Genomic DNA, 13,138 nt, shown 5'->3' on the forward strand with positions numbered 1-13,138 from the left:
ACGACTTGCAACCCCCCCTCAACTGCCGGGCACAATTCCTAAAGGTTATGCTGTCCCAAGGGAGCAGATTCCCTTTTGCAAATCCTTTCCCGCCCAAATCTTAGTAGACAACTTTTCAATATTTTGAAACGGCAATTAAGGTCACAAATCATTGATACATTTCATTACAAATCACTAGTAGGTGGTGGGGGTGGCAATTTCATGCCGCCTCCTAACCGAGATTTATAACAATTCCCAAAAAGAATTTTGTGGGCCAGAAAGTAGTTTCTTAACCATAAAATACATAAAAGACATTTCATCCTGGCATTTTGAGACAGCCAATTGCAATGATACATCAGGCCCTAGGATTCATCTTTTGCAAGGGGAAAATCCCATTGCAGTTTAATGTCTTTTGCAATTAGGAGATTTTGACATCAAAGTTGGGATTTTCTCATTAGGAAATTCCAACGGAATGACGAAATGTATGTGTCAGTGAATCTGCGACTGGGGTACATCTGTGGACGTTCTTCAGATGGAGTACACTTGTGGACATCTGTGGATATTACTCCCATTTCACCTATATTGTGCAGATAGTTTTCCTCCCCCGATATAATTGGATGCATAAATCTGCTTTGAGTGTGGAAATACGGGGCGAAACGTCAAAAACTGATGGACAATATGGTAAGAGGTTTCTCAATGGAAAAATATCAAAGAATTGACAGAATTCGTTTATTTCTTCAAGGAGAAGTACAAAAAAGTTTAATGCATTTTTTTCGGCACCTGTTATATTTTCATATTTGGAAATAGGTGCAAAATAAATACTTCTCAGAAATTGTGACAGTGACAGAATCTCAGGAGCATTCTTGGAATCCTTTGAGAATTCCAGAAATATAGGGAATGTACTCTAACCATAGGCATATGCATACAATTCTGCTTACTTGAGAAGCTTTTATCACTCTATCCAGAGATGAGAAGCGCTTATGTTAGATCTGAGCACAAAACAATTGCAGTGGCAACAGGTACAAAGGGGGATTTGAATATGCATAAGAAAGGTACTGCCTAATTAAGGCGAAATATTAAGCTAATAGGTAATGCAAAGACTTTCATGTGCACTTTTTCACATACATTTATTTTGGTTTTTACTAGAATGAACATGTAAGTTATTATGTTTTGTTTATCTAGAGTTATACCGTGTGTCTCATATTTTTTTCTTTTTTTTATGTTTGGTTGGGGTGTGGTTATTGGTCAGGTGGTCTTTCATCACTATTTTTGTTGAATATTTTGCATTCCATAAAATAGTTTTTTGGAGCCACCGACGATTTCGGCGCAGTTTTGGTAATAGTTGTTCTTTAGTGACAGACCACATTATGAAAGTGGTAAGACAATGTACTTGGCATTAGAAGATGTATGAACACAGTTATTCACCCAGTCCTTGGTTTTGGTTTGCTCTAGTGGACCATATTTGTTAGTCTGATGGCTGTGACACTTGCCTTGTTAGGTCCAATGCACCTCCTAATCCACAATCCTATTTGGCACTGGGGAAGCCAGTCCGCAAAAGAAATACATGGTACAGCATCAAAAGAGCTAAAAGGGCAGCCATCTTGGAAGAGGTTGCACCTTGCTCTCCCTACACTTCCCTGCCTACATCACCTAACATGGAACTATGACATGCCCGCATGCCGAACTTCCTTCTGTCCCCAGCAGCTAGTAACTCATTCACAATAAACTACCTTCCTAACTTATCCAAAAAAGCAAAAAAAATCTCAAACGTAAAATTCTCAACCCAAACAAAGAAACTCTTATCATAGACTCCTACCTCATCTTAATTTCTGATCGACGTGGAGGAAAATACTATCTTCTCTACTGAACACCACCACCAAGAAAATACCACCCTGCGATACACTCTCTATCGCGCCCTCACCTTTATACAATGCTGAAGCCATCATCTCCATCTCCACCATGCTCATTTCATCTTCTTATCGCAACCTTGTACTCTTTTCTACTCTCTTCTCTCACATCAAGTACAAGGTAAACTCAGCCATTCCCCCCTCCCCCTCGCAACTCCACACCCACTCCCCTGCTTTTGACAACATCATCTACCCCCCTCCCTTACCCCTTTTCCTCCTCTCTCTTCTGGCAGACACCAGCTCAGTTGTGAATATAATTGAAGTCCATCATACCCCCTCCTTTACTGATAATGCCGGCACTGCCTGTTTGACAACTCTCTGACAACACTACTTCCCATTCCTATAAAGTACCCTGTACCAACTCCCCTATCAACTGGGACAATATTTACTCCACTCCCTATCAACCTACCACTGTCAAGACGCTGCCCGTGGACCCCATCTTTGTCAATCTGGACTCGGCCAGAAATGGAGTACCGCACTACCTTCACAAGCCAGGAACCGATCGAGACTCGACACGCACACTCTACGCTTGATAACATAAAGTTGGAATTACAGCTGATTAGTGCTGACATCCTTAAACTAGTGCATATCACCTCCAACCTGGAGCTTATCTGGTCCCTACACATGACCCACCTCCGGAGTCTCAACATCCCAATATCCAAATGCCACACTGCTCCCAGACCTGCCAATACCTGGGCCCCACAACCTAGTTGGAGTTACGTACCAAATCTTGATCACTCCTCCCGACCCAATAGGCTAGTTAGACAATTATCGAATAACAATATCCTCTCCCTCCTAACCACTTACACTTGTGCTCCTTCTGACCAAGTGATACCTGGTGAAAAAAATCTGACTATCATTGCCCACCCTACTACTTAAACCACAAAAATTAAACAAAAAAGAAAACCTACAATCGATCCTTTTCTGGAATGGTCCCTAAAATTTGGAACTCTCTTCCTCCAGAAACCAGGTGCAACCCCTCCACCTCCTTCTTCAGAAAAGAAGTAAAACTTCTACTAGCCAACAGACTCCTTTCACATTGAGGCCATCCACCCTCTCCTCGTGTGATGTCTGCCTGCATGTATGTAGCTCCATTTATCTCGCCCGTCCACATCTTTGAGATCTGCCGTGGGTCTCAGTTGCCCAACCATACACACACCATCCCCGACGCCTATCAGACCCTGCCCATGCCAGCATCTTGAATGACTATGTGTGCCTCTTCTGTTCCTCCCATTCTTTTGACTTTTTTTATTTGCTTATGTAATTTCTGCCGCATTATCTACTCCACTTTTATTTATATACCATATTGTTTCTATCATAACATCCTTTCATTATTATGGTAAAGCTTTGTCACCCGAAAGGGTCTTGTTCCTGCTATATAAAACTCTTTTACATTTTTTTTGTTTTTAAAAGGTCCTACAAAGGTAATTCTGAGAAGAGAAGCACAAACACTCAATGTATGCACTGCAGCCTGTGAAACTTCAATTTACACCCCAAGATCATCTACCTGTGCTTCCGGGACTCAGGACATGTGAACACAGAGTCTTCTTTGTTTAAAGAAGCTGTTCAGCTAAAGAAAACTGAAAATCCCTTCTAAGACATAGGAAACATACCCGCTCCCACAACAGGAAAGCCGTGCCAAGAGCTTCTTCACTTCCGCCACTGGGGGTTGTTGCTCCCCGGTCCACTTCTCTTCCTCCTCATCTGAGGCAGCCTGCCCCTCCACAGAGCGGAACATTTGATCTTCCACTGCAAGGAAAGAAAAGAAACATCCACTTGTCAGAAAATGCGGCAAATATCTTCTGGCAATTGCAAAGTCGATCCTTTTTGGAATACTTCTTTTCAGTATCAGCAAACTTGACCTGTTTGGTTGTGGTGTTTTACACAGCTCCACATGCTGTTACTGATTTATTATAGGAAAGCACAGTGTGCAAACACCTTCACCATATTAGACATCAGGGGCCGTATCATGAACAGGTGCACTGGCTCAGAGCACACCAGGGTGCCTATTTTTTGCAATTGCACAGCTCGGAAACCGTGAGCAATGGTTGCCTCTGTCTGTTGCCGAGCGGCGTTGTCTGCAGCAAATGGATGTATGACGGTACGACGCGTACGTCACAACGCGTGCTTTAACAACGCATCCCTTACAACGCTAGTCGTTACCACGACTTGCGTTGGGGGCGCGGATTGAGAATAGTATGATTTACTATTCTAACACCAGTCCACGTGGATACTAGGGAAGGTGTTGGAATAGTAAATATACTATTCTTAATCCTCTAGCGCCCTCCAGCGCAAGTCGTGGTTACGACTTGCGTTGTAATGGACGCGTTGTTAAACCCTTGCGGAGTAAAATCCGCGTGGTACAAGGATGTTTCCCCAGAAAATACACTCAGAGAAATTCCAGACTAAGGGCCACATGTATCAACCTATTCTGCGTCCTCAAAGGCTGCAAATTGCTAAATTTGACCGTTTGCAAATGCAAAATAGCCTTTTGAGATGTACGAGATGGCTTTGACAGTGCCTTTTAGGTAATCGCAATTTTTTTGCGATTACCTAAAATTGCAAATCCAAACAGGGAATCGCAATTTGCGAGCAAACGAACTAAGCAGTTTCTAAATGCAAGCCTGCAAATTAGGAAATATTATTACCATCAACTCCAAATCGATAGTCACCATTTGCAATTTTACAAAATACACAAAAAATGCATTTTTCCAAGTGCCATGTGGCGCACACATGTCCCTAGGGCATGTGTGCGCTTTACATACGCACATTTATTTGGGGGTGCTTCAGGGGGGCTTTAGGCCCCTGGGCACCTTTGGTTTTGCATTTCCTAATTTGGGATTACCAATTAGGTCATCACAAATTAGGTAGTGCAAAACCATTTGCACCTATGGGCCTTTGGGAGGAGCATTTCTTAATAGTGATTCCCTGATTGCAATTGCAACCCTGTAGGAATCTCTACTAGGGTATCGCTATTTCTTACATACCATTTTGCATTCCCTAAATAGTAATTACCTAAAATTCGCTATTTAGGGAATGGAAAATGGAACTTTGATACATGTGGCCATAAATTGGTGCGTTCAAGACAGTGTAATCGCACAAGAACAAGCAGGCAGCTCTGCTCTGAACCGGTCAAGATAGAGCCCGGGAATGCACTAGATGTGTGGTGCAACTTTTGCAGCGTTCATTAAATAATTTGCTGAAGGTACTTGTCGACCGATGCACTATACCCGAATCCCTAAGGTTGGAGGGGCACACTGCACTAGTTGCTTCAGTGTTAGCTGAAAGCTGACCAGATTACGTCTCCCTTTTACCCCCTGACATTGGAAGGAGACCTATTTCCCTTGCTTACATTGGGCCCATAGGGACCTTGCTATGCCAGTGTGCTATCACACTGTGATAGAAATGAGTGAGCAACACACCCCTTGCATTTTGAAACAAGCATTGGAAAAACCAATTGATCGTGCATATACGAGAGCAACTGGCTTTGGCAATGTGTGTTTGCCATTTTGTACACCAGTGTGGCTGCTGTTCAGCATGGCTAAAAAGTTAGTGGCGTGAAGTGTCCTAGAGTGGAGTAGGGGGAGTAGAGTGTTGTAAATTGTATTTTTAGGATTACAGTGTCATAGAGTGGATTAGGGGGATTAGACTGTTGTAGAGGGGACTAGAGTTCAGTGGCAAATAGTGTTGTAGAGTGGAGTGGTGTATAATAGGGTGGAGTGGGTTGGAGTGGATTGAGGTAGTAGGTTGGATTTAATTGGACTAGATTGGGATGGATTGGATTGAGGCAGAGTGGGTTGGATTGAGTGGAGTGGGTGGACTGAATGGGGTAGATTGGATTGAAAAGAGGTGGATTGAAATGGGGTGATGTGGATTGCATCGGGGTGGACTGGAGTGGGGTGGATTAGAATGATTTGACTGCAATGGAGTAGGGTGGACGAGATGGGTATATTAGAGTGGGGTGGAAAAGATTCGGGTGGGGGTGGATTGGAGTGGGGTGGAGTGGATTGGACTGGGGTGAGGTGAACTGGAGTGGGGTGGAGTGGAGGGGGGTGGATTGGGGTACGGTGAATTGGAATGGGGTGAATTACATTTGTGTGGGGTTGGGTGGATTAGAATCGAGTGAGGTGAATTGGATTGAGTGGGGTAGATTGGATTGGGGTGGATTGCTTTGAGGTGGATTGGATTGGTGTGGGGTCAACTGGATGGGGTAGGGTGGATTGGAGTGGGGTAGATTGGATTTGGCTGGATTGGGGTGGATTGTATTGGGGTGAGGTGGATTAAAGTGAGGTGGATTGTATTGGGTGAAGTGGATTGGAGTGGGGTGGATTGTAGAGGGGTGGATTGTTTTGATTGGAGTGGGCCAGATTGTTTTGGATTGGGATGGGAGTGATTGGAGTGGGGCAAATTGTTTTGGATTCGAGTGGGGCAGATTGGAGTGGAACGGATTGTTCTAGATTGAAGTGGGGCAGATTGGAGTGGGTTAGATTGTTTTGGATTGGAGTGGGGTAAATTGTTTTGGATTGAGTGGGGTATATTGTTTTGGATTGGAGTGGGGCAGATTGTTTTGGATTGGAGTGGAGCCGATTGAAATTGGGCAGATTGTTTTGGATTGGAGTGGGGTAGATTGGAGTTGGGAAGATTGTTTTGGGTTGGAGTGGGGAAGAATGTTTTGGATTGGAGTGGGGCAGATTGTTTTGGATTGGAGTTGGGCAAACTCTTCTGGATAGGGGTGGGCAGATTATTTTGGAGCAGGGCAGATTGTTTTGGATTGGAGTGGGGCAGATTGGAGTGGGTAAGATTGTTTTGGTTTGAAGTGGGGTAGATTGGAGTTCAGAAGATTGTTTTGGATTGGAGTGGGGAAGAATGTTTTGGAATGGAGTGGGGCAAATTGTTTTGGATTGGAGTTGGGCAAACTCTTCTGGATAGGAGTGGTGCAGATTATTTTGGAGCAGGGCAGATTGTTTTGGATTGGAGTGGAGCAGAGTGGAGCGGAGAAGATTGTTTTGGTTTGGATTGGGGAAGAATGTTTTGGATTGCAGTGGGGGGAATAGAAGTGGGGTGGTTTGGGAGGATTGGGGCGTGGTAGATTGGAGTGAATTGGAATGGGGAAGTGGTTTCAATTGAAGTGGGGTTGATTGGATAGGTCTGGGATTGCTTGGATTAAGTGGGGCAGATTGGTGTAGGGTGGATTGGTGTGAATTTGAGTTCAGCAATTGGGTTTGGGAGGATTGGGGTGTACTTTACGATTATGTGTTAAAGCATAATTTCAGATATTACACGTAATTTTTCAATAAAATAATCCTCATCTTTTGAGTACAACGCCCACAAGCAAAAACAAAAGAAAACATGAGTGCAAAGTGAGAAAAGAAGACTTGACAAAATAAAAGAGCATTAACTACAGAAAATAAAGCTTTGTAATTGTGTTTGTCTTGCTGGGCATGTTTTTGCCAGTCACACACCTTCTGTTTGAAGGGCACTAAAAGTTAAACACAACAAAATAGTCCCTCAATCACGTCAGGAGCAGAGAACAGGCACTGATTAAGTTAAGTCAATCAGGGATTGGTCCCTGCTCCACAGTGAGGAACGAAAATAATGTTAGGTCTGCCTTTAAGTGTTATGAGGCTATAAAGAAGGCTGCCACGAAAGCCAACTAATGATAAGCAACGGGCAGGCTCCAAGCCTTTATTGTTACAACAGTGTCTCGCAAGCGAGACGCATGTGCTAGCGCATGCTATCGCCGGCTCGGTCCTAAAACCATACAGGAATTGGACTTGCGTGGGCTAATGCATATTACCAGTGGTTCCCCCACACTGTAAAGCTTTCTCCGTTACCTTGATTCCTTTTCCCTTGACCTTGTCCTTAGCACTTGAAGTGTTGTCATCTCTGGAGACAGGCACCTCATTGCCACAAAAACATTTTCTCCCAAAAGGGCTCCCATGCCAAGAGCTGAGCTCCTCCTGTAATGGCTATTTAAACCATGCCTCAGTGATGACCCATACTCCATAAGTGAGGGAGGGAAGAATGTACAGGTAAAAGTAAATTGAGTTAGAGTAGGCAGATAAAGCCGCTGGGCCTGATGGGATCCCTGGTGATCTCTTTTTTCTGACCCTAACAACTGGGTAGCCTTCATGAACTAGCTAAGCAACTTAATTGTAAAAGAGATGGCCATTCCTCTAGCTGGAAAGCAGCTGAGATTGTTCATGTGCACAAAATGGGCCCAAGGAACACCCCACTCAATTTTAGTCTAATTTGTCTAATTCAGGGTTCTCCAACCCTTTCTGTAATAAGAGCAACTTATGTTCAATGGAAATCATCCCAAGCTACTAATATTGGTGATGTAATTGTGACCACCCCATCCAAGATTGTCAGCAGTGATCACATCAGTGTATGGGGCAGGGTTTCCAGCACTAATGCAATAACATCCTTTGAGAATTTGAAGTGACTGTACATGGGTAATACACAAAAACCATAGCTGCAATCCCCCTGGCACTAAGGTAAAATTATGAGTAACAGACCTCCCCAACTCAATAATAGCTTTAAAAATATTTTGAAAACACATCTATTTTTTTTGCCAAACATCAGCTTATGAGTTCTGAAAGACACATTTTCATCTTGAGAACATGCTTTTAAATTATAATAATTCAAGCAAGCAAAATCATCTATATTAGTAGTCTGGGCTGAGCATAGGAGAGCTACTCACAGCTACTCGTTGGAGACACCTGGCTGATTGATATGACCCAAAAGATCTGTTGTAGACAGATATTGTACCATCTCGACCATTGGATAGAGGAACATGGTGCTTTGTCGCATCTCCAAGCGGGCCGTAGAAGCCAGGTTATAACAGTGGACCACATTTTCCATTTTAAGGCCATCTACAGGAAAACTGTTCTACTGGAAAAAACCCACTTGTTCCTGGTGTTTGTGGACCTCAAATACACGTTTGACCTAGTCCCCAGTTCTAAACTATGGGAGACATTGAAGAACAAGAAGATCCTGATAGACTTGCTGGATATACTTATTTAAATCCACCAGGATATGAACGCCCAAGTCCGCTGGGCAGCTGTGAGGGAACTAACTGAGAGCATTGATGTCCGCAAAGGTGTCCAACAGGGATGCATTCTTGCGCCCACATTGTGTTCTTTATACATACAAAAAGTAGTCGCCCACCTAGAAAACTGCGAAAACTACTCCCCTAGGCTAAATGTTAGTAAGATACTATTGGTATTGTTTGCAAATGATACTTTACTTATATCTTAAACCCCGGCAGGTGTAAAAATGTTGTCGATAGATTCCTGTCTTTCTGCAACGACCGTTGGTTGGTGATCAACCACTGAAAAACAAAATGTATGGCCACACAGGTCCGATAGAGGTTCCATCATGCTAGAGGGAAAACCCTTGGATTGGGTAAATTAGTTCAATTACTTGGATTTAAAACTGAACAAAAATAAGTTTTGGTCCTGCCAGGTGGACAATAGCTCCTTGAAATTAACTCAACAAGCCAAGGTGGTCAGAAGGCAATGCAAATACTCTAAATGTAGGTGCATCTCTCCTGCTTTAAAAATCTATAGAGTGAAGGCTGAGGGTAGTGCACTTTATGGGGCGGAGCTCTTGGGCCACACATGTCTAACAAAGCTTAGCTCAGTGGGAAATAACTTCCTTAGAGCACTGATACTAAGAGTACACCTTTGTTACCCCCTATGACACGAGTTCAGAGTTTTACCCACAGCTACCAAGGTTCAGCTAATACCATTGCTGTATTGGCTGAGACTTAACTTGACACCGGGCCTCGATAGCTACAACAAAGCCTTTTTAGAGATTGTGAAATTAGATAAATACAACAAGATCAGGTGGATGAAGTATATATGAAATACACTAAGCGAGCTAGGTCGGGGAAAGCCCTGGCCAAATGAAGCTCATTCAATACATCTCACGAGGGGTGTCTTTAAAGAAACCTTCATGGTACAAAAGTGGGAACAGGACATAAGGAAAAAGAATTATGGCTCCTTCTCCAGTACTTTTATAGACATCAAACCTCAGGTGGAATAAGAACCCTTTCTTGATTACTTGATTGTCCCAGCTGCCTGAAAGCGTTTTTTGAAGCTAAGATATGACACTTTACCTCTGCTTTCTTTTTGTGCCAATTGGAAGAGCAATGGTGTTAGCAGCACCATCTGTCTTGTATGCCAGCTGGCAGAAGAGACCCTCTCGCATTTTATTTTCCTTTACCCTGGCTATGCCTGGCCTAGATGTTGATGGATCATTCTGATATGTAGACAGCTGGGCAGCAGCATTTTCTTCAGGTGCTCAGACTTTTGTGCACAGAGACAAGGGAAGTAGTAGTCTCTGCTGTTGCTAAATATCTCCAATGGAACTAGGTCATAAGAGCTACGTCTATGGCCACCTCTGACTTGAAACCAGCAGCATAAATCCAATAAAGTACTTATTACCAGGGATGTGGCAGTTGCCATATTTGGTTGATCCTGAAACCATGACCTGGTCAGAGCTGAAAGAAGACTCTACAACTCTCGAAGATGGTTAGTCAACTTCTATGTGCAAGTTCATGATAAAACGCCCATGCCCAACTTTTTCTCAAGCATGATTGTAACGTACTGTAGGTCCTCATACTGTAATTGATCAGGAGCCTCAACTCTATCAATGCCTGAGAGAATATATGAACCCCAGAAATGCCAATGCCAGGGTGTCCTTTATGGGCCAATCAAACGTCAATTCCCTGACCACAGGCCCCAAACCTATAAGTGAAAACCCTTGACAATGACTATAGTCTAAAGGGGTGGCTCATGAACTAAAAGTGAAATGAAAGGATGGCAAACCTGAGAAATATTCAACGCTCCCAGTCATTGGAATATAGAGTTAAACACCAGAAAGGATGTAAATGCCCCCAACAAGACTGATGATCTTTTGCAGAGTATTCATCTTGACATGTGTTCTTTTCACTTCCCATTCACATTAACCAACTAATAAGATGATGATTACACTAGAAAATGTTTGGAGTACTATCTTTGCTGCTGTTCTTCTAGAGGGACCTGCATTATGGCTCCTGAATGCCTAGACAGAGCGATATGAGGGACAAAGTGTTAGTAGGACTTGGGGGGTAGGAGGGAGGGAAGAGTCATAGGAAATAAAAAAGTTCAGTTCTACAATCTTTAGAATCCCAAAATTGTAAATGGCACATTCCAAGTGCAAATAAAAATGGTGGATCCTGCTGTGAATAAGATGCCAATGGGATTTAAGAAATGGGTGGTAAGACACCCTTTCTCAAATTCAAAGGCAAGGGTCAAAAAAAGATTTGGGAGCATCCAAGCCTCTAAATCAAAAGGTGTTGCTGAATCAGAAGAGCTGGCGGAGTCCCTGGAAATGATGCTTGTAGTGTCCTTGCCTGGAGGATCTCGACCAAGAGGCAGAAAACAAGTAAACAGACTCTGCCAAGGAAGTACATGCTATATGTCTTTAAAATCCTGTGAATGCAGCATTTAGCACCACTGCAGCATGTGTGAGAGAGAGGGGTGGGTTAATGAAAACATGATTTTTCACCATTTTTGTGCACATACTGCTGCTTACCAGGTTTGATTGTAAACTTTGCTTTCTGGTACTTGTATTCCTGTTTTAGGGCCCGATGTAGATGGCTAAATACCGGTCGGTAACGGTGGAATTCGGTAAATTCCACTGTTACCGACCGGTATTTAGCCATTCCCAATGTAGATAAGCAATCGGAAAATAAGGAATCTGTAAATACCGATTCCTTATTGCCCTTGCATTTAAGGAATTGGTAAGACTGATTCCTTAAATGCAATGTAAGAACCACATAAAAGAGTGCTTTTGGGCCTTAAGAAATCGGTAATTACCACCAACTTCAAGTTGATGGTAAATACCGAATTCCTTTAAAAAAGCACTTTCTTGCTTTTTTAGAAGTGCCATAAGGCACACATCCATGCCCTTAGGGCATGTATGTGCCACATGTGCACACATGCACATTTCAGGGGTGCAACAGGGTGTCACCCTGGCACCCTTGAAATACCTCCTGGTATTACAAATTCGATAATACCGAATTGGGAATGTATGATGTTACTTAGCATGCCATTACTTAGCATGCCTTTACTACGAAGTTTTTACTTAGCAAATGCCTTTAATTAGCAGTATTTTAAAATGCATGCCATTACTTCGCAAAATCATAGAAAACCATTAAAGTGGCATTACTTAGCAGTACATTACTTCGCAGGTTTTTACTACGCATACAGATTCTCTTTTTCTTTTTTTACCCTACACGCCAACGCTACCCTCCACACCCCCTACACTTCCCTAAACCCTAAAACACTACCCCCTACACTACACATACACTACAACACTTCCCTAAACCCAAAAACACTACCCCCTACACTACACATACACTACAATACTTCCCTACACCCTAAAACACTACCCCTACACTACGCATACACTACAACACTACCCTAAACCCTAAAACACTACCCTACACTACACATACACTACAACACTACCCCAAACCCTAAAACACTACCCCCTACACTACATATACACCACTACCCAAAACCCTAAAACACTACCCCCTACACTACAACACTACCCTAAACCCTATAACACTACCCCTTGCACGACCCTCCCCCATTCCCCACTCCTGTGCCTACACACAAACACTACACTGCACGACCCACACTACTCCCCAAACACAAATCTTAGCCCTTCTTACCTCTCTCTCCTCAGTGTACGTCCCTTGTCCTTGGCTGCTGTTCTCCACTCCTCACTGCCGTCATCGCTGCCTCCTCGCTCGTCATCGCTGCAATCACCCATTCCTGCCTCAAAATCCGGGAGCTGCCATCTCCCCGCCATCTTGCACCCGGGTCCTTACCAGCGCCTCTCGCCATCTTGCGCCCGGGACTATTTCTTCACATTCTTTACAACGCATGCGTAGTAACAGCGCATGCGAAGTAATAACATGCGTAGAAAAGTCTACGCGTTATTACAGTACATGCGTAGTAAAAAAAAAAAGAATGCGAAGAAACAGTTGTGTAGTAATGGCTGTTTACCCCGAATCGGTAATACTGATTGTCTTCACATTCATTCTTATGGGCCTCCAAGCCCATAGGAATGAATGGGTAGGTATTCCTAATTACCGAATCTCAATTACCGATTCGATAATAAGGAATATTAAGGATTCAGTATTTTTTACCGAATCATTACCTACATAGGAAATTCCGATTTCTTAATACCGA

General features: G+C 43.2%; 1 protein-coding gene across 1 annotated transcript in view; it reads right to left on the reverse strand.

The window, feature by feature from the left end:
• EFCC1 (EF-hand and coiled-coil domain containing 1) overlaps positions 1 to 13,138 on the reverse strand; it is a 240,689-nt gene that overhangs the window by 36,772 nt on the left and 190,779 nt on the right. The window contains exon 4 of the mRNA XM_078661434.1: positions 3,500 to 3,635. Within this exon, the coding sequence (XP_078517560.1) occupies positions 3,500 to 3,635 (136 nt within the window). The remainder of the gene's footprint in view (positions 1 to 3,499; positions 3,636 to 13,138) is intronic.

This window comes from Lissotriton helveticus, chromosome 9 (assembly GCF_964261635.1).
Source record: "Lissotriton helveticus chromosome 9, aLisHel1.1, whole genome shotgun sequence".
NCBI classification, from domain to species: domain Eukaryota; kingdom Metazoa; phylum Chordata; class Amphibia; order Caudata; family Salamandridae; genus Lissotriton; species Lissotriton helveticus.